General features: G+C 46.6%; 8 protein-coding genes across 8 annotated transcripts; 4 read left to right on the forward strand and 4 right to left on the reverse strand.

Moving 5' to 3' along the window:
* Nucleotides 1-429: 429 nt before the first annotated feature.
* BHQ10_002683 (uncharacterized protein) lies at nt 430-2,480 on the forward strand (the record flags this gene model as incomplete). Its single annotated transcript, XM_040874856.1, has 3 exons — nt 430-650; nt 701-2,186; nt 2,241-2,480. 3 exons carry the CDS (start codon nt 430-432, stop codon nt 2,478-2,480), a joined length of 1,947 nt encoding a protein of 648 aa, XP_040731188.1.
* Nucleotides 2,481-3,744: 1,264 nt separating this feature from the next.
* On the forward strand, nt 3,745-4,370 carry BHQ10_002684 (uncharacterized protein; the record flags this gene model as incomplete). The annotated part of the gene is made up of 3 exons (XM_040874857.1): nt 3,745-3,754; nt 3,983-4,120; nt 4,207-4,370. The coding sequence occupies 3 exons, from the start codon at nt 3,745-3,747 to the stop codon at nt 4,368-4,370; spliced, it is 312 nt and encodes a 103-aa protein (XP_040731189.1).
* Nucleotides 4,371-4,873: 503 nt separating this feature from the next.
* Nucleotides 4,874-5,134, reverse strand: BHQ10_002685 (uncharacterized protein; the record flags this gene model as incomplete). The annotated part of the gene is made up of 1 exon (XM_040874858.1): nt 4,874-5,134. One exon carries the CDS (start codon nt 5,132-5,134, stop codon nt 4,874-4,876), a length of 261 nt encoding a protein of 86 aa, XP_040731190.1.
* Nucleotides 5,135-6,396: 1,262 nt separating this feature from the next.
* Nucleotides 6,397-8,443, reverse strand: BHQ10_002686 (uncharacterized protein; the record flags this gene model as incomplete). Its single annotated transcript, XM_040874859.1, has 9 exons — nt 6,397-6,478; nt 6,532-6,569; nt 6,619-6,645; nt 6,700-6,783; nt 6,843-7,157; nt 7,208-7,666; nt 7,723-7,852; nt 7,902-7,942; nt 8,000-8,443. The coding sequence occupies 9 exons, from the start codon at nt 8,441-8,443 to the stop codon at nt 6,397-6,399; spliced, it is 1,620 nt and encodes a 539-aa protein (XP_040731191.1).
* A 1,079-nt stretch (nt 8,444-9,522) lies between these two features.
* On the reverse strand, nt 9,523-13,302 carry BHQ10_002687 (uncharacterized protein; the record flags this gene model as incomplete). Its single annotated transcript, XM_040874860.1, has 6 exons — nt 9,523-9,799; nt 9,846-10,072; nt 10,127-10,292; nt 10,339-11,692; nt 11,743-12,592; nt 12,655-13,302. The coding sequence occupies 6 exons, from the start codon at nt 13,300-13,302 to the stop codon at nt 9,523-9,525; spliced, it is 3,522 nt and encodes a 1,173-aa protein (XP_040731192.1).
* A 3,069-nt stretch (nt 13,303-16,371) lies between these two features.
* Nucleotides 16,372-17,358, reverse strand: BHQ10_002688 (uncharacterized protein; the record flags this gene model as incomplete). The annotated part of the gene is made up of 1 exon (XM_040874861.1): nt 16,372-17,358. The coding sequence occupies one exon, from the start codon at nt 17,356-17,358 to the stop codon at nt 16,372-16,374; it is 987 nt and encodes a 328-aa protein (XP_040731193.1).
* A 1,166-nt stretch (nt 17,359-18,524) lies between these two features.
* Nucleotides 18,525-21,248, forward strand: BHQ10_002689 (uncharacterized protein; the record flags this gene model as incomplete). Its single annotated transcript, XM_040874862.1, has 1 exon — nt 18,525-21,248. The coding sequence occupies one exon, from the start codon at nt 18,525-18,527 to the stop codon at nt 21,246-21,248; it is 2,724 nt and encodes a 907-aa protein (XP_040731194.1).
* Nucleotides 21,249-21,416: 168 nt separating this feature from the next.
* On the forward strand, nt 21,417-24,896 carry BHQ10_002690 (uncharacterized protein; the record flags this gene model as incomplete). Its single annotated transcript, XM_040874864.1, has 1 exon — nt 21,417-24,896. One exon carries the CDS (start codon nt 21,417-21,419, stop codon nt 24,894-24,896), a length of 3,480 nt encoding a protein of 1,159 aa, XP_040731195.1.
* Between the last annotated feature and the right edge of the window lie 273 nt (nt 24,897-25,169).

Raw genomic sequence — 25,169 nt, forward strand, 5'->3', positions numbered from 1 at the left:
ATCTTTGTACATGTCTGAGTAACGTTTAAACAGGTGAGTGCTTTAAGTTTGCTCGGTCTCTCTTCTGCCTTTGCTTGCTATATCATGCGATGGCGTACCTTCCTCGACGAAGCTTTCTCAACACCTGAGGTCCCCCACGCCGTCATACCACCTGCCTTTACAACCCCACCAACATTTTATTCAATCACTTCAATTCAATCAACCTCATTGCATCAATTGATTCCTCAACATCGACTTCAATCATCACTTCAAAACACTAACAAAATCAGGGTGGAATACCACTCATTATAGCCACCGGCTTCCGCCAGCTGTGATACCATTGTATAGACAATGCCATACACTTCGCCGCTTCAAATGTCACCCGCAGCGCCACTCCCTCCTCACCTCGCACAATCTCCAGTCACTGCGACATCTGAGTCGCTTTCCCCCATGCATACTCACTCGCCTTCGTCGGAGACCTCGTCTGCGTCTTCATCGCACTCGTCGCACTCATCACACTCTGTGACACATTCACATCCCCAACGCCCAACCCTACCTCGCTCGTCGTTTTCGTCACAGTCATATCTCCGTCGACACCGACGCAGTCCGTCATATAGCAAAGCATCACTTCCGTCTGTTGGAGAAGGCAATTCGACCGACAGGACTTCATTGTAAGTCGCCCTTTTTTCTTTCTTTCTTCTTGCATGAGCTAATAAGACAGGTCTATGACGGTCGACCCTCATGCTAGTCTTCGACAATCTCCTCCTCCCCGAAATAATGCCATCATCCCCTCGTGTGCCGTGATCTCACCACCAGAGTCGGCGGGAAACTCGAGCGATGAGGATACATCCCCCACGGATCTCCGTCATGTGGATCTGATCGACGCCGCTATTCGGACACTCAACGCTCAGAAAAAGAATGAAGGACAGGAAGAGAAGAAAGAAACCAGCGCAATGACTAGTGTGGTGCCAGCACTCACGCCAGAAGCACGAAAGATTTCTCATTCTCGCTCGTCCACAGAAGGCAGTCTGTTGATTACCGACTCAATAGAGACGTCCTCCGAAAGTGACCGTGATGAAGATGAAGAAGGACCAAAACCACCCATGGTTCGCAAGAAGTCTGGTGAACTGGTTCGTCCGGCATTACGGTCAAGACGTCGGCCTTCTAGCATGCCTGGAACCCCGACATTTTCGAAGAACGTCCATTTTGATGCGCAACTAGAACACATCCGGCACTTTCTCCAGCTCGATAAGCCATTGGCGGTCAGTGCAAATACCTCTCCAGTTGAGACATACAGTGAGGAGCACGAATATCCGTTCAAAAGGCCTCAGCCAAGTGCCGAATGGGAAATCAAGTTKCCCAATTTTCCTTTCAACCCAGCCATCCGTAAACAGCAGCCCGTCCGCCTGGAACGTGTGTTTCTCTCCTCTGATCACAAAAATCTGGTGGGTGTGGTATCCGTGGCCAATCTGGCCTTCCACAAGCACGTTGTGGCTCSTTTTACTGTTGATTATTGGAAGACGGTATCCGAGGTCACGGCGGAGTATAACCACGATATTCGCAAGAAGCAGGCCCACGACGGCTTCGATCGCTTTGATTTCAGTATCAAATTATCTGATATCACTGATTTGGGATCAAAAACTCTTCAAGTCTGCATTCGCTATACAGTAGCTGGGCAGGAGTACTGGGACAATAACGACAATATGAATTATCAAATCCAGTTTGTCAAGTCTGAAAAGGCCCAGCCTGCCCAGGAACAAGCGCCGACTCGCGACCGTGCTCGAGCATTGCCTCGCAGCAGACACAATCCGTCTACTGCAGCTCGGCCTCGTTCGATGCCACCTGCCAGTTTCGATGACTTTGGTCCGTCGTTTGATGGAAGCGATCGACATGACGATAGTTTAGGGTTCCGATTGACCACGCTGGATTCGCACGATCTGTTCGAAGCACCTAAACCGAGAGAGAAGCCGGGTCGCCAGGCGTTTGGCAATCGATATGACTTTGGACTGTCACTTTCGGCTGCACGAAGCAGCGGTGCCACCGAGGACCGCACAACGTTGTCAGCCAAAGCAAAGTCCCAGTCGTCTCGAGGCGAGAGCCTGACCACTGTGCATGCTCACCCGAGGGATGCTTTCCAGTCGCCTGCCATCGGCAAGCCTCATTTGGAGTCGCCTACCTACAAGGAGTTGGTCGACAAGTACTGCTTCGTAAGTCTCCACAAGTTTCCATTGAGGATGTCTCCGATTGACTAACGAGTATAGTTTGGTTCACCCAAAGTGGAAGGCAGTTTAAACTCGAGCAAAAGTAATTCCGGCAGTGTATCGCCGGATACCATGCCTCGTGTTGACTCTGGGGTTGCCATGAACTTGGTAACTGAAAGTGAACCTGCGAAAGTTGGAATGAACTCGTTCAATGCATCGCCCATTATTTTCAATCCGGTGTACCGTGGACATATTTCTCGATCAGGATTTGAGTCGCAGCCTGCTGCCATTCTTGGTTGATCTTTCGTCTCGACTGTAACCGACACCTCGCACAATCTAGCATGATTGTGGATCTTCAACATACACCCAACATACTCCTAATATCCGACATGATACCTACGATCATATCTCGACGCCTTCCATCTTCCGTATTGTCTTCATCTGTTTATCGAATATCTTTATCGCCTAATGCATTTAACTGTGTCGCTATCTTGGGTCTGTTTCTGGCGTTGACTTGTCTCGAGTCTCTCGACAAGTATTGTTGCATGTTTCGTTCATGGAGTTTGGGAAAAGTGTCGATCGAATCGATCGAACGTGAAATTGTGTGGATCATTGTTTTCTTTCGTTTTTCTGTCGAATCATCTCTTCTTCTGAGTTGAGGCGTTTGTTTTATATAATGTTATCGTTTTATGAGTCTGATGACTGGTATCGTTGCCGTTCGTCGACGAGAGACGAGAGATGAGATTATGAGATAAATTATGTCATACATATCAATATGCATATATCATTTATCGCTCCAGCAGAGTGTTCTTCCAAATAGAATGTAGAGAGTAGATGGTAGTTATGTTCGTAGAAATCTGTTGACTCATTGATTAGGTACCTGAGCTGTCCCCGACTACTGCAGGTGTTCAGGCCCGATGAGCTGTCCAAAGGGGCGCCAGCGGATCAATGAACTATAGATCAGGACCACTTTACCAATCCTTCAATAAAAGCCATGCATCATATACAGCGTAGCCATAGATAGAATCAATACACTTATCATAAAACCAGACACGTAGTTCTTCTCTCTCATATGTACAGCGTGCAAGGAAACACGATGCATCAACCCTAACTAACTTCAACAAAGACAGCACGTGACCTCCCAATCCGTCCTAGCCTTCCCGCGCTCAACAGCATTGATTTCAGCCCGCTGATTGGCGCATCCAAACTGCAAAACAGTCGCTCGGAAAGCAGCAGCTCATAAGACACATTCAATCCGCCAATCACGCCCCCCAAAACACATTCTTTCTTCGATTCTTTTGCTGGCTGAGCCTAGCTTAGTCACCTGCCGTACTCAGGTTTGCCAGATTTCTCGTTGTACATACTAATCTCTGTCCCGGCGGGTGAGTGTATTTAAGTGATTATTCCCCCCCGCTTCTACCTTTTCTCTTCTTCTTTTACTCTTTCCTTCTCCGCGCGTCGATTTTCATCAACCACAACCGATAAATTTCATCGATTTGATCGGTTTTCATCACTTTTTCATCGGATTTTTATCACTTTTCGAGTTTAGAATCCTTTATACAAGATGACTGGACGTAAGTATTGTTTATTTTTTTATGTTTTTGGTGGTTGTCGTGCCGTGTCGTGTCATGTTGTGTTGGCGTGATGTTGAAGGTCGTGATGCGTAGGCGTTACGTAAGCGACGCGCTTCCACCACACCACCATACTACTACTACAACACGACATGACATAACATGACATGATATACTATAGTACTATACTACTACATCTTCTTGTCATATACTAACACAAATGTGACACAGGCGGCAAAGGCGGAAAAGGTCTCGGCAAGGGCGGCGCAAAGCGTCACCGCAAGATTCTCCGCGACAACATCCAGGGTATCACCAAGCCCGCTATTCGTCGTCTTGCGCGTCGTGGTGGTGTGAAGCGTATTTCTGCTAGTATGTCCCTTCTTTCCTTCCCTTCCCTTTCCTTTGCTTTGGTTCGTTACTGCTGGGTGGGTCGATGCTAATGGCGATGTGTACAGTGATCTACGAAGAAACCCGTGGTGTCCTCAAGTCGTTCCTCGAGTCCGTCATCCGTGATGCCGTCACTTACACCGAGCACGCCAAGAGGAAGACTGTGACCTCTTTGGATGTGGTCTATGCGCTTAAGCGACAGGGTCGTACCCTTTACGGATTCGGTGGTTAGACGATGTTCTCTCGACTGGGTCATGTGTTATGCTTCTCTTTCATTCGGATTGGAATGGGTTCTGCTTTTGATTTGTGATTTTTGATCTTTGATTTGGGTTCGGTTGGTTCGGCTTGGATGGGATGGTTTAGTTACTTCTTACTGCTTACAGAGAACAATAAAAGGCTTCCGCTGATATACATACTTTTTACTGTAAACTCGTAGTGATGGTCATTAGTGTGTTATTATCATTATTATCAAACTAGTAAACATGAGAAACAAATGAAATGTCTATCCCAAACTCCGATTCCGTCTTGTTTTATTTATCCGTGTTGTTGTGTATGAAAGCAGTCTTAGTCTTCGCGAGGTGGTATATGAATGAATGAATTGATCGAAATCAAGTCGAAGGAGTGAATTTTGGTCGTATCGTCATGAGGCTTTTTTCGTTGTTTTTTTGTTTAGGTTGTCGTTTCTTCTTCCAGGCAATCGCCTGGGTTCAACCGATAGATAGACGGAGAAACAGCTCATTTCAACGAAAGGACAATGCCGGTGGCGCGGAAGAAGCTGAAGCGCTTCTTCTGGCCATCGGTCAGCGAAGACGTAGACTTTCCAGAAGATGTGGAAAGGTTGCGCTTCTCATCAACAGAAGGCCGAGCAGATGAGACGGCGCTTGTGCTGGTGCTGGCGGACTTTTTGGATGCAGCGTATGCCATGGCGAGCTGGAGTTGGGGGTCGGAGCCGTCGAATTCGCGGCGAGTGATTTTGGGGGCGTCGAGACCGAACATTTTGTTGTTGTTGTTTTTAAGAGTGTTGGAGGAGTGGTTTGTAGTAGAAGTGTTTTGAGGAGGAAGATTGGCTTGATTTGCTTTGAGGTTCTTGTTGTTCTTGCTTGATTGCTTATGATGATTGTGATGATGATGAGAACCAAATTACACAGGAATTGCACCTCTTTATATACTCCTTCCACACCTAAATGACTCTCATTAAAAGTCTATCCAACATCAAAAACTTTTATACACTTCATTCCGAACCCACTCAACTCCGACAGCCAGATGACCTGACCCAAAGGCCCAGAATCAAGCCACGAGCTCCAAATATTCCGTATGAGATCAATTCCCGACCAACCGTAGCCCAGAGACGAGCCTTGTGAGGCTTTTCTCGTCGACGGAGTCCGTATGGAGTTTAGACATACTCATAGGCTTCCACTCCGACAGCCATCGGATTAAAGTGGATTTTCAGTCCGAGGATCATTATTCATTCCGAGAGGACCCACTATTTACCGTGCTCAGCCCTAAAGCGCAAACTATTGCACAGATCAGGATGACTAACATACACTGTAGACTCTTAAAGTGTAGTTTTGAGGTTACGGAATAGAAAAATGGAATAAGAATTCCGGATCTGTAAGCATGATCATGAGCATGGCTGTGCATCGTGAGTCAACCTTATTGCAGCCCGACGTCATTTGCTAGCCTTGTCTTTGAATATTAAGTTAAGTTAGTTGCTTATTAATGCCTCAATTACAGTGTATGAGTCATTTGTGCATGTAGGCAGACATCGATCGTATTCTTCAACTCCATGAGTCTATGTGTAAGCTACAGAATATACTCGACGACTCTTCAAAGTCCCCAGAAACAAGGCAGAAGGCAAGACAATCGCATATCCTCGGCCTGAAAATCATCTCCATAAATCAGACAATCCCCCGTACCCATCGCCTCCAAGGAAAATGGATCCTTTGCCATCCCCGTGTTACATACGTGACATATAACTCACTGGAAAAATTTTTCAGGGACGGAAAATCAGGGGGAGACGAGGTTTTTATAACATAACAATAACACCGTGGATCTCCACCTTCGGGGGATGTGGATGGCGGGTTAGGTCTTGCCGCGGGTAACCCTAAATGATCCAGACCCAGTCGTCGAGGCGGCATACCGAGTGTACTACGTAGTATGAAATACGTTGGAGACCTCTGCCAAATGGAAATTTTGAGGTCAAAATCTACTCTATCTTATTGTATCCCACATGTAATCCTGCCTCTAACTGATTAAGGTCATTGTCTGTTCGCCGCATCATCCTGATTTTGCGGCTGATCCATGACAAAGCAGAGTAAATCAATTGCAGATTGAATGAAACTACAAGAGAGACCAGCGTAAATGGAACTAGTACGATCAGATAAACACGCCACGATCCGACAATCTGCATGAAGCTCATGCTGAACAAAGCCTGACATCTGGATTAGTACGAGAAGCGCTTTTTGGCATGCCAGACTCACAGTTACAAGGCCCAAGGGGAGATAAACCTGTATCCTGTGTGTTAGCCAATAGAATCTGTTTTGAATCTGAAAATCGCTTACCACTGTCACTTTGGTCAACAACCCGATATCCGCCGCTTGTGTATTTGATATTCTGGTTTCCACTAGAGCTGAGGTATTAAGGATCTTGTTGACGTTCTTAGCCTTAGCTTACCGCCAAAAGGTCGCATAGCAAATAGACTCACCATACTCCTTCGACTCTCAAAGGCGGCAATGCGCTGCCCAAGCAAAGTATGAAAGTAGCGCAGCTCAGAAACGTCCCTATCAAGTCGCTGCAGATAGCTGGGGACCGTGGACGAGTATTCGGGTTCGCCGTCACCGGGCAGAAACATGGGGAGATGGATTTGGCTGAATACCTGCCATGACTCAATCGTTTTGATTAGTGTGTTTGTGAAAAGTTGTAATACTTGGATTGCCCAGGTATAGTCGTTGATGCGTGATATGTCCGAATTGTGTCCGGCAAAGGACTCTGCCGAGGGTTTGACAAAGGTGTCATTTTCCTGCGACATGTTAACATTCAGCTTCTTGAGATCAAGGGGATTAAACTAACCAGATCCTTCAATCGCTGATCTAGAGTCTCTACCAAATTCAGCCACTCCAACGTCGCCTGATCCATTCGCCTACACAACACCAACAAGAAATACTCCCGCGGATTCCAAATAGGCATTTTATACGAGGCGTAGTTCCCAGACGGCGCATCTCTCATATTAATAACGTATTTTTCAAGCTCGGCCGGGTCGCGCGAACCCTCAAACTGGCTCTCGACAAGACAGTAAAGCGTCCACACCCACTCGTCTATCCCGACCAACAGTACCGAGACCTGTGCCTCGTGGAAGAATTCTTTCTGTCCAGGTTCGCAGTTGCGGGTAAAACTGTCAGCAAATACGCCGGATCGTCGGCCAACGATGTTGCTGTGTAGTTTTTCCGATGTGCTGAACGATTTTCGTAGGGCGAAATAGGGGATGTGAAATTCCAATGCGTATGGGCTTGGTGGTTGTATAGGGTAGTCCTTTATACTTTTAGACGAATATCATTTCTTGAGGACCTCGGGAAGGTTGACCATACCATTGTTACTCCAAAATAGACCCGATTTGTCATATATCGGGAGAGGAAGTCGCGCAGAAAAACAGCATATCTGCGGGAGACTGCGAGAATAAGACCAGCTGCACATGAAGGTGATAGATCTTGAATGTAACTATTCATATCGTTAGAATACATTGAGACTTGAAGGTGGCCAGACGTACATGCTTCGTCGCTCCGGAGAGGACCTTCCAAGATGTTCTCGCTTGAGCCTTGTCAATCACCAGACCGGAATGATAGAGGTAAGCAAGGAAGAACGTACAGTCTGAATGAGTTTCTCATAGCAATCTCTAGAGTTCAGCACAGTCGTACACTCAGCCGTGCCTCTAGGCGGATACTGCTCATACTCCTTCCACTGCCTCGACATAGATGATTGATCATCCATTCTCTCATCGAGAAGCACAATCCTCGCCATATCCTGCTCATTCAAACACGTTGACATGTTTTGATCAAACATGCCGATATCCGCAAGAGCCAGAAAATCACGAAGATCCTGATAGCTATACGACTTGGGTAGTAGGCCGTGAGTTTGCTCCTCGAAGAATTGATTGATTCTAGCGCGGGCGCCTTTTTCGTCGTCAGGTCTGAAGGGTTTTTTATCTTCGAGGCGATACAGGTTGAGGTTGCGTATGGTGAATTTAAGGTCCCAGCGGGCCTGCGGTGCTGCATACACCTGATCATGACGGTTTAGTTGAATGGAACCCATGTCAATATGGTCGAGCACTCTATCTATTTCTCTCTGAATAAAAGTTCTGACTTTTGTAAATTATCTGGTAGACAATAGACAAACTCGACTCATTGGGGTCAACATTCTTGCAAGGCTGTATCGCCAGCCTTGCCCTAAGCGCCGTGCTTTAAGCGCCTTGCACGCAGCCTCATGATAGGCCTGACGAATCACAAGCTACGCTATAAAGAATATCCTGGCATTTACTATACTCGCCCGTAAAGGCTCAGAATTGCAATAATGTGGCACTTAAGCAGATAGGAAGTGGACTCTTGATATATTTGATATAGATAATAGTGTAAATGTCGCTTGGCTGCAAAAACCGCCTGTCGCTGGCGTACATCGGCTCCGGTTCACCGAACTAGCGACTCGTAGGAATTGAGCTTTATATACAGAACTTTCCACATTAAATTATTTAAAAATAGCTGAATTGTTCTTGGATTTGTTGCCCAAAGAACATGAGCCTACGCGATTATATCATGATCAACCCTTCTAGGTCGTTCAATGTTATATCAACCCTAACCCTTCAGTCGGGAAGTGGGTCTCCCTTCGGAGTTCTAGAGCTCTGTTCTGGTCTCGGATACCATCGGAGTAAAATTTTTCTATTTAACCTCAAACCCTACTCCGTGAACACATGTATCGTAGACTCTACGTAAATGGCCACGGGGTTACGTATTCGATTGAACGTTAGTTGTCCACGTTTCCCTCGGAAAAGGGAGTAGACGGCTCTAGAATCCATTCCCAGGCATGCCGATATATCTGACTTTCGGAATAGAAGAGTATTAAGTAAGGGCAATCGTATTTGACAAAGCCATGTCTTTCAACAAGTCAATGTATAAGAAGAAACTATTACTAAGTCGCAAAGTCTAAAGACTTCGAGCGCAAAAACCCAGAAGTATAGATGTACATGCATATCCATGACTGCGTAGTAAGGACATCAGGCACAAAAAGAAAAAAAGACAAGACGCTAAATCATGAAAACGCGCCGGTCTATGCAGGGGCAAAAAGATATACAGAAAAACGAGGAAAAAAGTAGATATAAACAAAAAAGCCGAAATCTATCAGGGCTTCTTCTTAATATGATGTTTGCCCGTATCCTTCTCTGATAACCCGCTATTACCGCCACCGCTCATTGTGTTGCTATTAAGATGATAATCGTCTGTTTCTAGGATTCGAATGAAACGTTGTACTGAAAAGCCGCCCGATGCGAGGTATATAATTACAAGCCATGCTGAGAATATGTTGGCCACGTGGTGAAGGAGGTACGCGTATGAGACGCCGTAGAGAGCTGAGTAGCCGGCGAGGCAGAAGAGGAGGATGTATGTTATATGTTTGGCTCTGTTTTCATTAGTACAATCGTTGAGGGAGTAGTAAGGAGACAAACCGTGAGAAGATTCGCGGAATCATGAGTCCGCTGGTCATGGTCTCGACGAGGATGAGGAATGGCATGATGGATAGGACGTTGTGGTGGGAGGAAAATGGTGTCAACCAATGTACAGCCAGGTTGTGTACCCAGACCACAAGGACAAGAATGTTGATTGGGAGAACCCAGAGCATGAGTGTGAATATCGAGTGAGCATAGTTGAAGAAACTCGCGCTTTTGGCCAGTCGCTGCTATCATTAGTCAGTCAGAAGTCACAAAATAAAATTACAGGGGATAAGTACCGTCTCTCGCACATGCCACAGTGCGCGTACACACGTCGCTATTTGCACCATGCATGCAACCATGTAGGCGAATTGGTATGGTATGACTGTTGCCACAAGTACTAGCAGTATGGTAGCATTGATAATCCGTCGGCGCGGACTTGGATGAGAGAATATCGGCCCATTCCTACAAAATTTAGCTTGAGATATATAATAGACTTCGAAATACGAACCGGTCTTCACGTCGAATGTAGCCAGTCTTTGTCCTCAGCATCCCATATAGGGACGACAACAAACTCAAAATCAACAATGACGCATAGTTGATCAGAACACATGCGCCAATGCTAACTAGCCCAAACAAAGGCACAAGGAACCAGAAAAACGCATCCTGTGCTCCAAGAAGGAGATCATACTTGGTGAAATCAACAGCTGTCTCTGTCGAGTTCCGGCGCCAATGAAAAGGGTCATCGTTCGAAGGTAGTCGTCGGCTGGAGGCAAGAGATGATGCCAACAGTGACAGAATGCCTATAACTATAGGAAGCGATGAGCGTAGACAAAGGTTCAGGCTTTCCATGAATGTGATGAAGTAGCCCGTTTCATCATAAATTTTAAACTGTTTGCGTAAAACAAGGGCAACAACCAACAGCGGAAACGCTGCAAAAACAGTTCTGTAGCGCATCACCAGCTCTCCAAAGCTGTGGGGAATGCTGACTTTTAATGATAGTTCAACGCTCGATGCGCAAGTCGGGTCAGACCATAGGTGGAAAGAAACCCCGTAAGCTGCTTCTTCGCGTAGCGGTGGAGGCATATATGGCGCGACACCATGAAGGTTCACATCGACGTCGTGGACGTTGACAAAGAACTTGGATTCATGGGGCTCCGGCATTGACTGGCGCAAAAGAGGAGTGAAAAGTGGAGATGAGTCAGAACAGCCTGCGCTGTGCACCGAAAGCTTGTATGCAAGTAGACTGGAATGTAACGATGGGATTCTAACTTCTGTAAGCATCGGCCTATTGGCGGGTAGCTTCACATGAAGTCCAGCACTCAGCAGCCTTCCGAGCCCAACACGAGTCGGAATAAGTGCATCGGAGCTATCAGAAAACTCCGCAACCACCCACCCGTTCGTGCGAGTCTGGGCTTTATCTACCACGGCGACAAACTGGTGCTCGGACAGTTCCTCCAATTCGTATTGCAGGTACGAAAAAGGTTGGCCATCGCTGAATGCCTTTTGTGAGGAAGACGTAGATGCGGGGAGATGTATCCTATCCGGGGCCGCATTCTTACATGCCAAACGTGTGGAGCCTGACCCACCGCGCGAGAGATCCATCCTCATCGAGAAGAGAGCGGCTCCGCGTCCGGCTTGCATGGGAAAAACCGTACAAAATAGAACCTCCAGCTTTCCATCTGGCTCGTCAAAAGGCTGGTCTGTAAGGAGAGTGAACTTCTTCCCCGGAACACCTTGCGGAGGTACAGGCATTAGATGCACTACCGAATCTTGGTGATTTCCTAACTCGCGTAGAACAAGACGTTCACCTTGAGGTAGGATTTTGTTGGTGCTGGACTCCAAAGTAAGAAGGTAATTGGGTTCTATAACAATAAGATTAGATGGAAATTTACTGAATAGATAAAACACTTACCCTGTTGTGCAAGCGCGCGCTCTGCGGTAGGCTCCATCCCAGTCAAGAACCATTTCTTGAAAATGCGCATTCGCTCCGCCCGAGGCTTAGTCTGACTTGTTCGATGGACATCTACCACGTCATAGAGTGATTTAATCACGACTTTTCGGAATTGATCACACCAAGTGATAGACAAATGGTCGGTTCCCACCCAGACATCCGGAATGCCAGATGTGAATACGGTGAATCCATGAGTCTCGGGAACAAGAGAAGCGAGACTGGCATAATCAGACGGCACAACAGTGTCCTTCGCACCTCCTGCAATTGATATGAGGGTCACATGCCAGAGAGGGTTGTTGTTCGCCCATTCCTGTGAATATGCGCCTCGCCAATAGTCGTTGATTTGCTTGTAGGTATGGACAATGTCGGAATCAAAGGATACGGGTGACTTGGCGTGGGGAGCTGACATGGTGATGATGGTGTTGACGGAGTTCGCTTGGTAATTAGCCATGGTCAAGACCGTGCGCGCCACGATGCCACCCATTGAATGTCCGATTAAGATGACGGAACTCGGGTCCGGTAGACTGGGATCGCGATGCGAGCGATTGGGGTCGTGGTATAGAGAGAGAATATACGCAAGAGCCTCGTTGACGTATTCCGCTTGATCCAAAATAGTCTGACCGTGAAAGGCCGCCATATCTTCATTGAAGTCGACCATAAAGAAATCCAAGTTGCGGATTCCTGCGTCTAGACGATCCTTATCATACGAAATCACGTCGTGAAAGTGTCGCGAGGCTTCAGCGGCCAGTGAGCGGACTTGTTTGTAACTACCGGCGTTTCCGGGGAGGAAGAGAACAGGTGCACCGCTCAGCTAGATTCATATTCAATTAGTGTTCCGAACTTTATTTTTTATGATCTTGGTAGCAAACGAACCCCGATATTTTCCTGCGAGTAATGGTCGACACCCTCTTCGCGGTAGAGATACAGATTGTACTTGCTTGCAAACCTCGTATGCTCAGCATCAAATCCGACCATTCGCAAATAAGTCGGACTCATCATGGGCACCTGACAGCCATCGGCACCAACAGGCCGGTTCACAAAGGAATGTGCGATGTACAGGAGGAAGAAGACACCAGCCAGTGCAGTGGATAGAGCCAGGATAGATATCGACCACGGACTGCGTAGCCGATGGTGTCGCATGCGCTGAGAGGTGTCCGCGGAACTCTCAAAAGAGAGCTGCCGGGACGCCAAGGGCATCATCGCGGCCGTTGGCTTGGGGGAGGGCGTCGGCGACGGGGAGGCATGCGAAGCTGAGGCGAGAGAAGAGAAGGAGGTTCGGACGGCACTCGAGTTCCGGGATCGAGGGGAAACGACGGAATTGCTATTATTATTGAAACGATGATCGGGATTGGTGAGAGTGACAGGCGTAGAAGCTATTTGCGACTGCGAGGCTTGGTCGGTGTCTGAGTTCGCGGTGTTTGTTGAAGCTCCATGACCATGATCGGTGGACAGGCGCAGAGGCGGACGAGTCTTCAAGGAATGGTCGGTCCCGTCCGAATTGTCGGACGAGCGCCTCTGCATTTGATAAATTGGCTTGTCAGAGCTCAGTTCATAGCCTCATGATCTCAACGATTCACTTAGTTATCAGTTCAGGAGCAATGGGGACTGGATCCATGGGGGACCTGAGTCTTGGTTATCTTGGAACTCTTGGAATGCGCACTAACCCTGAGACGCAGCCAATCAGAGCCCCACGACGCGTGGATTTTTCTGCCAAGTAACGGCAAGGCGGTCAGACTGAGCTTGTCTTTTCTTCTAAACAAGGAATTGAACTTCTTCCTATGACAATTTGCTGATATTCTTGAGTCCACTTTCTGACTTCTGGTGGGCTCTAATATTGATGTACCATCAGCTATCTCTGGCCGCGGCCCCCCTGGTAGCCATGGCAGCCAATGCATTTTTTCTGACTTTATATAAAGACGATCTTCCAGTCTGTTTCTTCTCGAAGTAGCTTAAGATTTCTGCGCTTGGTTTCAAGATTTTCTTTTTTTGTTGTTTCCTTGGAAGCTTCTTTATAAGGTCATGACTGAGTATTCAAGACAGACGTGCGCTGTTGAATATACTCATATTGCCCAATAGTCAATTCTGATAGGCGTATCTCTTCGTCGATTAGATTAATTTCGTAGTCAATTGTTGCTTACTAGAGGATGTTCATCTTGTTTATCTTGGTTGTAAAGTATGGGCAATAGAACGATAGGTATAAGGCTGGTAGATGAACATGGTATTCCTTCAAGAAGGATGTACTGAGTGGAAGTGTAGATGTTAAATTTAAAACTAATAAAACAACCGTTCCTCGTACAGTCAATAGCAGAAAAATGCCACACAGAGGGGTAAATAGACGTACGAAGGTGAAGGCTACCCGTAGCACTTTGCTACCTAATAAAAAATGGCGTGGCCCTAGTTGCTCAGAGACGATATTGTTAGAACAAAACTTGCTCCGTCTACTGCGTGCGGATTGCCGAGATTAAATACCTCTTGGATTCTAAACAGTCTCAGAGGGCTCCAGCAGGTCGTATCTTCCTACACGAGTCACAATATATGGTCAGTATTCACAATTGGAAAGCCGTGTAATGTGCTCAAAGTACGTATTGCATGGCGCTAGCCCTGGTGCCAATCGCCTGACTCGTCTCTACTGCGCGGCACTTGAGGATTTCTGTACTTCTGTGCTAGTGAAGGTTGTTTCTGGGTCTTAGTCCGCTGTTGCATTTTTATCATTACGAGTCCATTTATGTTTCGCACTCTCTACGTATTGCAAGATAATCTGTTGAATGGGCTTTTATCTCTCGGGTCAAGATGAACGAACTCAAAAAGGCAACAATCGATGACCAGATCGTTTCAATAGTCAGAGAGATACGCCGCGAAAAGATCCTTCTATTGACTGGTGATCGATTATACACCACAGAGCACAACCGATGCTTCACCTCATGAAAATCGACAAGATTTTATCCCCGAGTCGCGAGCAGCAATACAATCTTTTGAGGTAAGACTAAAAGATCTCGAATCCTTGCACGTTGAAGATCAAGTCTGGGAGACCGTATTCATTTGTGATTGCAAAGATGACTCATGGCCTATGGAGGAGTCCAGGACATATTCTGTACTGAACACAGATATCCTTAGTGTCAGGGTATCGCACTGCGCTCTTATCCCCCAAATCAAGAGGATCTTTTGTGGCCCTTTACGGGGTGTATGCGTAGTATCAGTTTGAGATTGGACTTTATACGTAAACTAGCCCATCCATTTGTAGTAAAGCGGTACGAATACGCTACTCATGTAAGGGGCGGCCAATCATAAATACTCTGTCGAACACCCGAACTGTTTTTCAACTTTGCAATTCTCTCTGACAACACAAGCGCCAGCTAGTCATTCTTCTGCACCTTGACCTTGTCTTACGGTCAGACAAATGACAGACGGACTACGTATGGAGACTGAAGGCGATGCCCTAGGCAACCACAATATGTACAAACACGATAGAATCAAATACTATCTCTTAAAAGCAAGTCGGTTAATAGGAGCTGCTGGATGTTATCTTTCCAGGCTCTCAGAATTTCGTATAAAATAAGAAGATCGTCGGCCGTTGTTGAATACACCGGATTATTTCAACCCATCTTCTCTATTATAAAAAAGAATATCATCAGATCGGCGAACGGGACGAAAAACTGGAAATCTTCCACCCGACAACTACCTCTCGACGCAATGCTATCATTTCTAATCGACTCACCAACCCAACAGGCGAGGAACCGCCTCCATGTGGCTCTTGGAATTGCCCTCATGACTACCTTCATACTAGCGATTGCTCGAGTAGCTCTCCCAGGGACCTCAGTTACTAGAACAAACACATGGGGAATCGCAATGGTTTGTTTATATTGATGCTTTGCTAAATCTGCTCTCATAGATCGAGCTAACCCAGTCCTAGTGTCTCAAATCTGGCGTATTCTTGGCTTATCAGCTATTAACCAGCCATACCGAACGCTTCAAGAAATGGGCTAGTGCCAAGGCATACATGATTCTCAACATCATTGATACAGTGTTCTGGTTTGCACTAATCATCATCACTGGTATGGGAACAGTAGGCGGAAAATCTGCGACCAGTCGTGCACTGGGAGGATTTATTATCCTCTTGGGAGTTATTTTGCTGTAAGTCACACTCTCTGAATTCAGGAGATAAGATCTCAAATCCGATATCTAATCAAGTTACAGAGCAATTTCTTCTGCTCTTTCGATTATTTGTACTCGGGCCTATCGCCAGTATAGAACCTTCGGTACCATTTCTGTCGATAAAGAACCTTGTTGAAAAGGATTGGGTGTGGCCTATTGTCGTCGGATGCAAATTTTCAATAACAGTGTCATAATGGTGGATTACAGATACAAATGGTGAGGAAGAATAAGGAAGGCTGCTTCATATCACCGTTGCATTCAGACACAATCTAGGAAAAAATAGATAAGTATTTCGTCAAGTAAGGGTTTATAAAAGTTGAAGCTCCAAGTAAATCCGACCTACGACGACCAAGCCACTGAAGATCCTGTACGCTTGAGAGACCCTCATGGAGTATATGAAGTGTTCTACTACGCCATTGATAAGTCGGATCCTGGATATCATATAGCAAATTCCTTCGTATGTAGCTCGCAATAATCGTAGAATTCAGTAGCGAGCCCCGTCCCGCCCTCTTCTGACGTTTTTAGGCTTTCAACAATCTCCTTCTTCGGAGTCTCATACCATCTCCCCCATGGGTTAATGAACTTCTGTCCATCTCCACTCTTCACATCTGGACTAAGTCCAGCCCATAAGCCAGTGTACGCTCCCATCCTCGGGGGATAAAACAATGGTCTCATGAGTTGCCGTACTAGCCAGGGTGTCCCATCCCAGCCTTTAGTCTTTATTGTACCTGGGTTTTGCACAACCGACACAATCCCATCCTTTGCGTACCGTTTGTCGAACTCGGATGCCAGAAACCAATTACCGGCCTTTGAGGCGCTGTAGTTGCGGTTCATGTCTTTGGAGTGTTTGCCAGGCTCGAGTTCAGCGAACGAGACGCCACCTGGAGGACCGAGTAGGTCGATGATACCGGAGGATGTAAAGACGACACGAACACTGTCCTTTGGTGCGGTTCTTGCGGTCTCAATGAGAATGGGGAGTAGAAGTTTCGTGAGCAGGTACGGCCCGAGGCAGTTGGTACCCATATGTAACTCGTGTCCTTGAGCAGTAACGCTACCGGGTGGCTGGCGACTGAGACCCGCATTGTTGAAAAGAACATCAAGACGAGATTCCTGAGAAAGGAAGGTGGAGGCGCAGCTACGGATGGTAGAGAGGTCGCTCAGGTCGACTATAAGACTCTTGAGCTTGCCTTCAGTGAGTTCTGTTCCGGCTGCTGCTTGAATAGCTTCGATCTCGGCAGCGATCTTGGTGGCAGAGCGACCAGCCATATAGACCGTGCCGCCTTTAGAGAAGAGGATTTTTACGAGCTCAAGGCCAACCCCAGCATTTCCACCGGTGACGATAAAGACTTTGCCAACTAAAGACGGGAGGTCTTTCTCGGTGAAATGAGGGCTTGGAGGATACATTTGCGTCCAGATAGCTCCCATGATGTCTATTAGAACGGTATCTCTGAAGGGAAGAACGATAAAGGAGGATGAATGAACAAAATCTTGTCTGACCTGCGAGGATTAACATAAGCTATATATATAGGGAAAGAATCTTCCAAGAAAGAATATAAAGTAGCCTTTTATACGTGGAGCTGAGTCCGTTCTAGTGAAAGTAAGCAAAAATAGCGACAATCATACCAAAATGACAGTGGCTCGCGAGAGGCTAATGATAATAGCGGCAATTTCAAAGCGTTAGCGTATGATAAATTGATTTTCCTAATCAGGGATAGAGGCATACCATACCATATACGAGCTTATTCGTAGCCTTGTAATCCCATCACCGAATGTCAATTAAATCTTACCCATGCATAGTTAATAAAAAAAAGGTATTGACTAAAAGACGGCGAATTGACATATTAAGAGATGTTGCCCTCATTTTCCACATTTTCCTCCGCTTTTCTACTTGTTCATAGTTTCAATCATTGTATGTATGTATATTTATGCCTATCTTGCCTGCTGGTGATTGATGATAGTCCGCTAATTCAATATTGCCTTCGAAGCTAATTATCAAACCAAATTATGAGTATAGCCCGCATGCACGATCCATTTTATCCTCCCTGTCGATGGATTCTTGCCTCGCGAGTCATCAGTCAGCACTGACCAATTATTTCGGGTTGTCACATATGTTCCTTTCCTTTATTCAACTGGCGTATATCAATCAAACTTGATCTTAATATTAGAAAATTAGCCTGTCGGCAAGAATAGGTTCCTTCGTGCGTGATGCTATCGTGGTAGCATTTAGGGCTAACCTAACCCAATTAGGAAGCTTCCTAATTCAGAAGTTCTTCGTAGGTTTCTACAAAAATGTGATATTTGATATTAACCTGGTTGTTCGGGCTCTTTTTTTGCTGCATTCTTCAAAACAAACATTTTATATTCCTTTGCCTCTGTATAAGTGCTAGCTTAATAAGTCGACTTCTTGCAAAGTAATGTTGAGGCGGGGTGCGGCTCAAGTGAAAGCTGAAGCGGGGCATTTTTTTGTGTGACCTGTAAAGACTCAGCCTCGACTAAGTCGAAGACTGATCTCTGCGCTACATGCTTCTGTATATATACTACACGTCATTGTAACATTACAAAGAGTCGATAAAGCCCTGAAATTAGCGATCATGCAGTCTACAACTCACAATGGCCAGGATTTATGGCAGAGAGCTTTCGATTCTCTTCCAGAATCTCTCCAAGGGACCCTTAAGCAAGCAAACGACTGGAAACTTGACAAGCTCCACGCAGCACTCAAGGTTGCGGAGGACAAGCGACAGCTCTCTTTTAAGAAGCGATGGAAGAAGAAGCGGCCGGGGGGCGGCGAAGATATCATCATAAGAGATATAATGGAGAAGATCGTCCAGTGGATTCGTCGTTTTCGGGATGTTGGGGATGTAATCGTTCAGTACGATCCTGGATATTCTGCTTTGCCTTGGGCGGCAGTACGCTTTTTGCTACAAAGCGCTATAAATGATATAGATGTTCACACTGCAATGGTCGAAGATCTTGAGATGGTAACGAGACTGTTAGCGCGATATGACCAAGTTGAACGGCACTACCTCGCGCAGTTTGGTAATTTATATGATCAGTTTAGCGACACTATTGTCGCTGTCTACGCCGCTGTGCTCGACTTATTGGGCAAAGCTGTCGAATACTTTAAGGAAACGGCTGCTGATAGGTTCTTCAAGGCTCCTTTTAGATCGGTCAACGAGGGCAGCAGAGACCAGATCTTGGCAAAAGATGCAGAATTAGTCAAGCTTGCAAGCTTAGCCGACGCTGATAGACTGGCAAATATTGAGACGCAAGTGCTTCGTATGGCTGATCTCTCGCTTGTGGCTCTGAAGCAGGTCGGGGAAAATTTGTATGTGGATGTGCTTCGCTGGATCTCTACCCTCGAGTATCCGCGTTACCATGCCGATCATAGTACCGCAAGGTCTCTAGGTACATGCCAATGGCTCTTGCAGCACTCCGAATTCCTAACGTGGGAATCGAGCAGTACTTGCTCACTGTTCCTGTTATATGGTATACCAGGTTGTGGTAAGACCAAACTGAGCTCGGCCGTCATCGATAGGTATCTAGAAGCGGCGGTGAAAAACCCAAACTCGGTACCCGTTGCGTACTTCTACTGCTGTGACTCTCATGCTGAAGAGGAAAGACGTACGACAAATGGCTTGCTAAGGTCGCTTGCGCGGCAGCTTATCGCGTTCCATTCTCAAGGGCCCTCGATTCACAGTGCGGCCATGAGTCTGTACGGGCGCTTGACCGATGAGGCGAAGGAACAAGGATTTTTAGCAAAGAGCCCAAACACGGCCGAATGTATCGATCTGATTCTCGCCGTTGTCGATGACAATCCAGTTACTATCATCATAGATGCCATTGATGAACTAGACCACCCGAAGGAAGTTATGGACGCTCTTCAGATCATTACGCAGAAGGCAGGCAACGTCGTAAAGATATTCGTCACGACTCGGGAAAGCGCAAGTATAATGACAATACTTTCCACTCAGCATAAGATCCGAGTTACAGCAGAGACAAACAACGCTGATATGAGACGCGTTACTACAGAGGCGGTCGATAAGGCTGTCAACAATTGCGAGTTGCTCAGTGGTAGAATATCGCAGTCACTGAAGGATGAAATCATCGATGTTTTGGCCTCATCTGCTGGAGAGATGTTTCTTTTGATCAAATTTCAGTTGTTACGACTAAGTAATTTTGAACATGAGGATGACGTGCTCGCTGGAATGGCGAACCTCGCAGACTCCACTCTGGAAGCTTTGTATAAGGAAGCGTACGACACAATCCTCAAGGCCGGTGACACAGCTAGAGACATTGCGATTCACGTTTTCTCTTGGCTACTTTATGCACAAGAAGAACTAACTCTAGATGCACTTGTTGTGGCTATCAAGAAAAAGCAAGTGAGTATTGATCGCATTCTTGCCATTTGCCGCGGCTTTGTGTATTTCGATGGTCAGTCGAAAGTAATTCGAGTCGTGCATCACTCAGTGCAAGAGTTTCTGCGCTTGCAACAGGCCTTACAGGTAGATAAGGCTCAAGAACTTTTAGCAATGAGCTGCCTGAGTATTTGTCAGGACCCACCGGGGGAGGATGTCACGAAATTGAAACCTTCCGATAGATTTTATGATTATGCCGCACTTTACTATGGTAATCACTGCTACGCTGCACAGTCATCTGATCAGCATGAACTACTATTTGATGAGCTGGAAGACTTTCTCTTTGGCAGCGACTCGCCATATTCGCCGGCAAGACTCTGGCTGGATAGCGTCAAAACTGCCTATGACTCTTTGCCTAACGAACATCCGCAGAAGACTGCGATGGAGCTAGTCTCCGCCGAGGAATGCGCTCCTTTGTTTGTCATTTGCACGTTTGGTCTAACTAAAGTGCTGCAACGCCATCCGTGGCCTGTAGACTTTGACTGGGACCAGCAGAATGATTACGGTCACACGGCACTCTATGCAGCATGTTATAATGGCCACACTGATGTTGCAGCATTTTTGATCGATCGGGGTGCGAGTGTCAATATTCAATGCGGTAGACTCGGATCTGCTTTACACTGCGCGGCTTTTCGTGGGAAGTTTGATATCGTGAAAATGCTTATTGACCGCGGCGCCGATCTTAGGTTTGGGGGGAAATTCGATAGCGCCGTACATGCAGCTTGCCGGGGCAACCACGAAGAGATTGCTCTCGCAATCCTAGACAAGGATGTTATACTTTCACTTGCCGAGTTTGATTCGATCTTGGAGGCAGTCTTGGRGGTTGGTTTCCCGSGAGCCACTGAAAAGCTGTACAACCTCCCTTGGCGGAATGCCCCGACCCCAAACATGGGTAAGTGAATTATCCTATAATTGAGCCTGAAATTATTCTAACATTGGGGACAGTAAGCCTTGAAGCTGAAAGTTTTTCTTTCTTTGACGATACCCATACACGGTTATCATGTTTGCCTTGCTCTTCTATTACTCACATGCCATGGCTAGCAGCTTGACAGAGACACCAATGCTAACATGTGTAATGTACAGGCTACGCAAGCAATTATTGGCGGTAAGCTTGGAATCTTGCAACGATTGTTACGCAAGTCTTCCGCAGCCGATCTTCTACCAAATGGCAGTCTCGCTCTTGCCGCGCTACATGGCAAGGAAGAGATACTTCGATTTCTTCTTGACCAAAAATTGAATATTGAAGAAGCTGGAGAACTCGGGACGCCGCTCCGCTGTGCCGTGCTCAATGGTCACAGCGACATTTGTCGCCTTCTCGTTGATCTTGGAGCCGATCTTAATGGAAATGGCCGTCTTGGAAGTGCCTTACACGCAGCTGCGATGAAAGGTCGACTGCAAACAGTCAGGCTTCTCATCCAACTTGGCGCTGATGTAGACATCAATGGCGGCTATTACGGTACGCCATTACAAGCTGCGACGTGCTTGGGACACGCGGAAACGGTGCGACTATTATTGTCAGCACACGCTAGTCCTCATAAGCCTGGACTTTCCAAGGACGCCTTTCATGCGGCAGCAGAGAATGGACAGTATCATATCATTCAAATCCTGCTCAGCGCAGGATTCCAGCCTCCTGTTCCAATAAGTTGGGGCAAGACGAGAGCTAGACGAAGATCTCCACCTCAGGCTCGTAATCTTCTACGAGAATCCTCGCCAAGCGTCAAAAAGGAAAAGCGACTCTTGAAGTGGTCTCATAGAGTCCGCGCTTGGCGTAAAGGACATAATGTCCGCGGTCTTCCAGATGACTCTGATGACATCAGCAGTGATGATGACGAGAAGTTAACGGACCTTACGCAAGAAGAGCCTGAAATCCACCCAAAGCCTTATAGACCGTTGCGCCGAAAGCCCAGTGACGCTAACTTCAATGCGCCTGATGGAAATTATCCTTTTGAGGCTGCCGCAGAACTTGGACATCTCGAAACAGTGTCCATGATGTTAGAAAATCGTATGTTTTTTGATTTGACTATTTCCGCGGTAGAGCAAGCATTGTCAGCTGCTTGCAGATCTGGTCATAAACAGATCGTCAAGAAAATTCTTGAGTGGAGGGAAGATATCCCCATGGATTTGGGCAAACCTTTGTCCGAGGCTGTCTCTTGTGGCCACGTCAATGTCATCATGACATTGTTAAAAGATGGTACTCCAATTAACAACAAGAAGAAGTACTTGAAAATGGCTCTTGAGTCTGCCATATATCCTCCGAGGGCATGGGATACGCAACCGCGTCCAGAAGCAATATTCCATGAAATCCTAAATTCAGCAAATGAGGAATTTCCCAAATTAGAAATAACGGACCTAATTCTAGCCTGTTTAGATGAGGCTCTAGGGGCCGACAGGGCTGACATTGTGAAAGTCATCTTAGGTCGAAGTACCGACCTTTCGTACGAGCGCCTGCTGAACATGTTTTGTCAAACTCTCGAATCTGCGAAAGCAAGAACTGCTGCTGTGATTTACGATGCCTTACAAGAACGAAATTTCTCACCAAGCAGATCGCAATTCCATCAATTCATTTTGCTGTCCGCTGGGAATGGGCTTGCTCAGTTAACAAGTCAGTTGCTCCGTCATCGTGATATTTGCTTCGACTGTGATGGTCAGCTTCTTCAGGAGGCATTGAACATTGCCGCTCACCATGGTCACCATGAAGTGTGTACGTACCTCCTTTCGAAAGGGGTGGATCCTTGCCTATCAGCACACATTATTACGTCGCACGAAGTTCCTTCTCGTAAATATGGCTTATCCCACACAATTTTCGAAAGTTTTCGATCAGAAAACTTGCCTTCTGAGGGAACAATTTCCGCCGAGAAGCGCGTCACGGCACTGGCATCTAGCTTGTCCGGATACCAACGGTTCCGCCCGGGTAATAGAGAACATAGAAACGCCAATGCTGCATGGCGAAAAGCAGATGAAAAAACACAAGCTGATACAATACGACTAACTTTGGATCACATTCCTTCTATGAAAGGGATGGACTTGGCCAAGGACATTTGCTGTGCCGCAACGTGTTGCCCTCCCGACATACTGCAGCTCTTGATCGAGAAAGGTGCCGATCCATTGGCGCACATCGAGAATGTCAGCGTCCTACAATTTGCAGCACGTAGGGAGCGCCTATCGTTTATGGTATCACGAATACTCATCGAAGCGGGTGCAGACAAAAATATGACAGAAAGTGAAATGCAACTTCTCCTAGACGAAGCTTTGAAGCACTTTCGGGCGCCTAGTCACTCGCGTGAGGACGAGAGAAACGATAGATCGGCTAGGTTGCCGAGATCATTTTCAAATACTTTATACAAGGATTATGGCAAGCTTTTGACTGAGACAGAGTCACTAGAGGACGTATTTATTACTGGACCTGGAGCCCTCGTTTACTATTTACTTGGACGTATACCTGGATTTCGACTGGATTTAGATCCCGCTGGGATACTACTTCAGTGTGCCGCTGCAGCCGGTCACGACAACTTAGTAGAAATTCTAGTTGAACATGGTGCGGATGTCAATTGGACTGGATCATACTATGGAACCGCACTACAGGCTGCTTCAAGATTTGGCCACGCCCAAATAGCCAGGGTACTTTTGCAATCAGGGTCTGACCCAAATTTAAATGGCGGAAGACATGGCACTGCTCTGAGAGCGGCCGTGCTTGCACGCAGCTTGGAAATAGTGACTCTGCTATTGCAAAGCGGCGCCTACGAATATGATCAAGGCACTGATCTAGCGATTGCTCTGCAGCACGCATTGCATAATAAGGATACGGACATTGCTCTGACACTGGTTGCTGCTGGTGCAAATGTGGTCTCAGAGGACCAATCTGCGCAGCCGCTTTTCATCCAGGCTTGTTCGACTGGCTACCTGCCTCTAATTGAAGCCCTACTAAATATCGGTACTAACGTGAATGTCTATGGTATCAAATCATCCACGTCGATTAAACAAGAGACTGGAAGCCCGGTACATTCAGCCATACACATACAGCGCACAGATATTGTAAAGATACTGCTAGCCAAAGGCTTTGAACTGGAAAGTGACTTTGGAGATTTCGATCATCCGCTATGTTTCGCTATACGGAAAGGGGACCTCCAAACGTTGGATATTTTACTAGATTCAATGTCTGAATGTTCCTCCAAGGTGTTGCGAGAAGCCATCGAAATGGCAATCATGATGTCGGACCTTGCTGCGATTACAAAGCTCATTCAATACTATGAAGCTAATTTTAGCTCTGAAAATAACTTTGACTTTGTTTCCGGCTTGCTGAAAAAAGCTTGCGGGGCCCAGAAAATCCAGGTCACTAAGATGCTATTAGATTGGCTCTCACAGTGCGGCATGGTGCATGAAGAAATAATCCGTGATGTGTTGAAAGAAGCCTGTGCGAGGCAAAATGCMCCAGCCACTGAGATGTTGTTAGGATGGTTGTCTGAGCGTGGAGCCGTCGCTGCTATTTGCACTACACTCCTTCGCGATATACCCTCGACAAGCGCAGAAATATACGAGATACTGCTCTAATATACACCTTGCACTACGGACATATTCGTGGAGGCTTGCGTACGTGACTATACTACAGTAACAAAGATTGGACTTGGTCAGGGTATGAGGGCTGAGTCGGAGGATACCAAAGGAAGATCTGCGCTCGTGCTTGCTTGTGCACATGGGTCTGCATCCGTTGTAAAGCTACTGCTCGACCACGGTGGAAACCCTAACTCGCTTCATACTACCTATGGTGCACCGCTTAAAGCTTCACTGGAAGGATGTGCTGCTCGCAGACTTCTCAGTAGCGAA

This window comes from Talaromyces amestolkiae (genome assembly GCF_001896365.1).
Source record: "Talaromyces amestolkiae strain CIB chromosome Unknown scaffold4.1, whole genome shotgun sequence".
In the NCBI taxonomy this organism is placed as follows: domain Eukaryota; kingdom Fungi; phylum Ascomycota; class Eurotiomycetes; order Eurotiales; family Trichocomaceae; genus Talaromyces; species Talaromyces amestolkiae.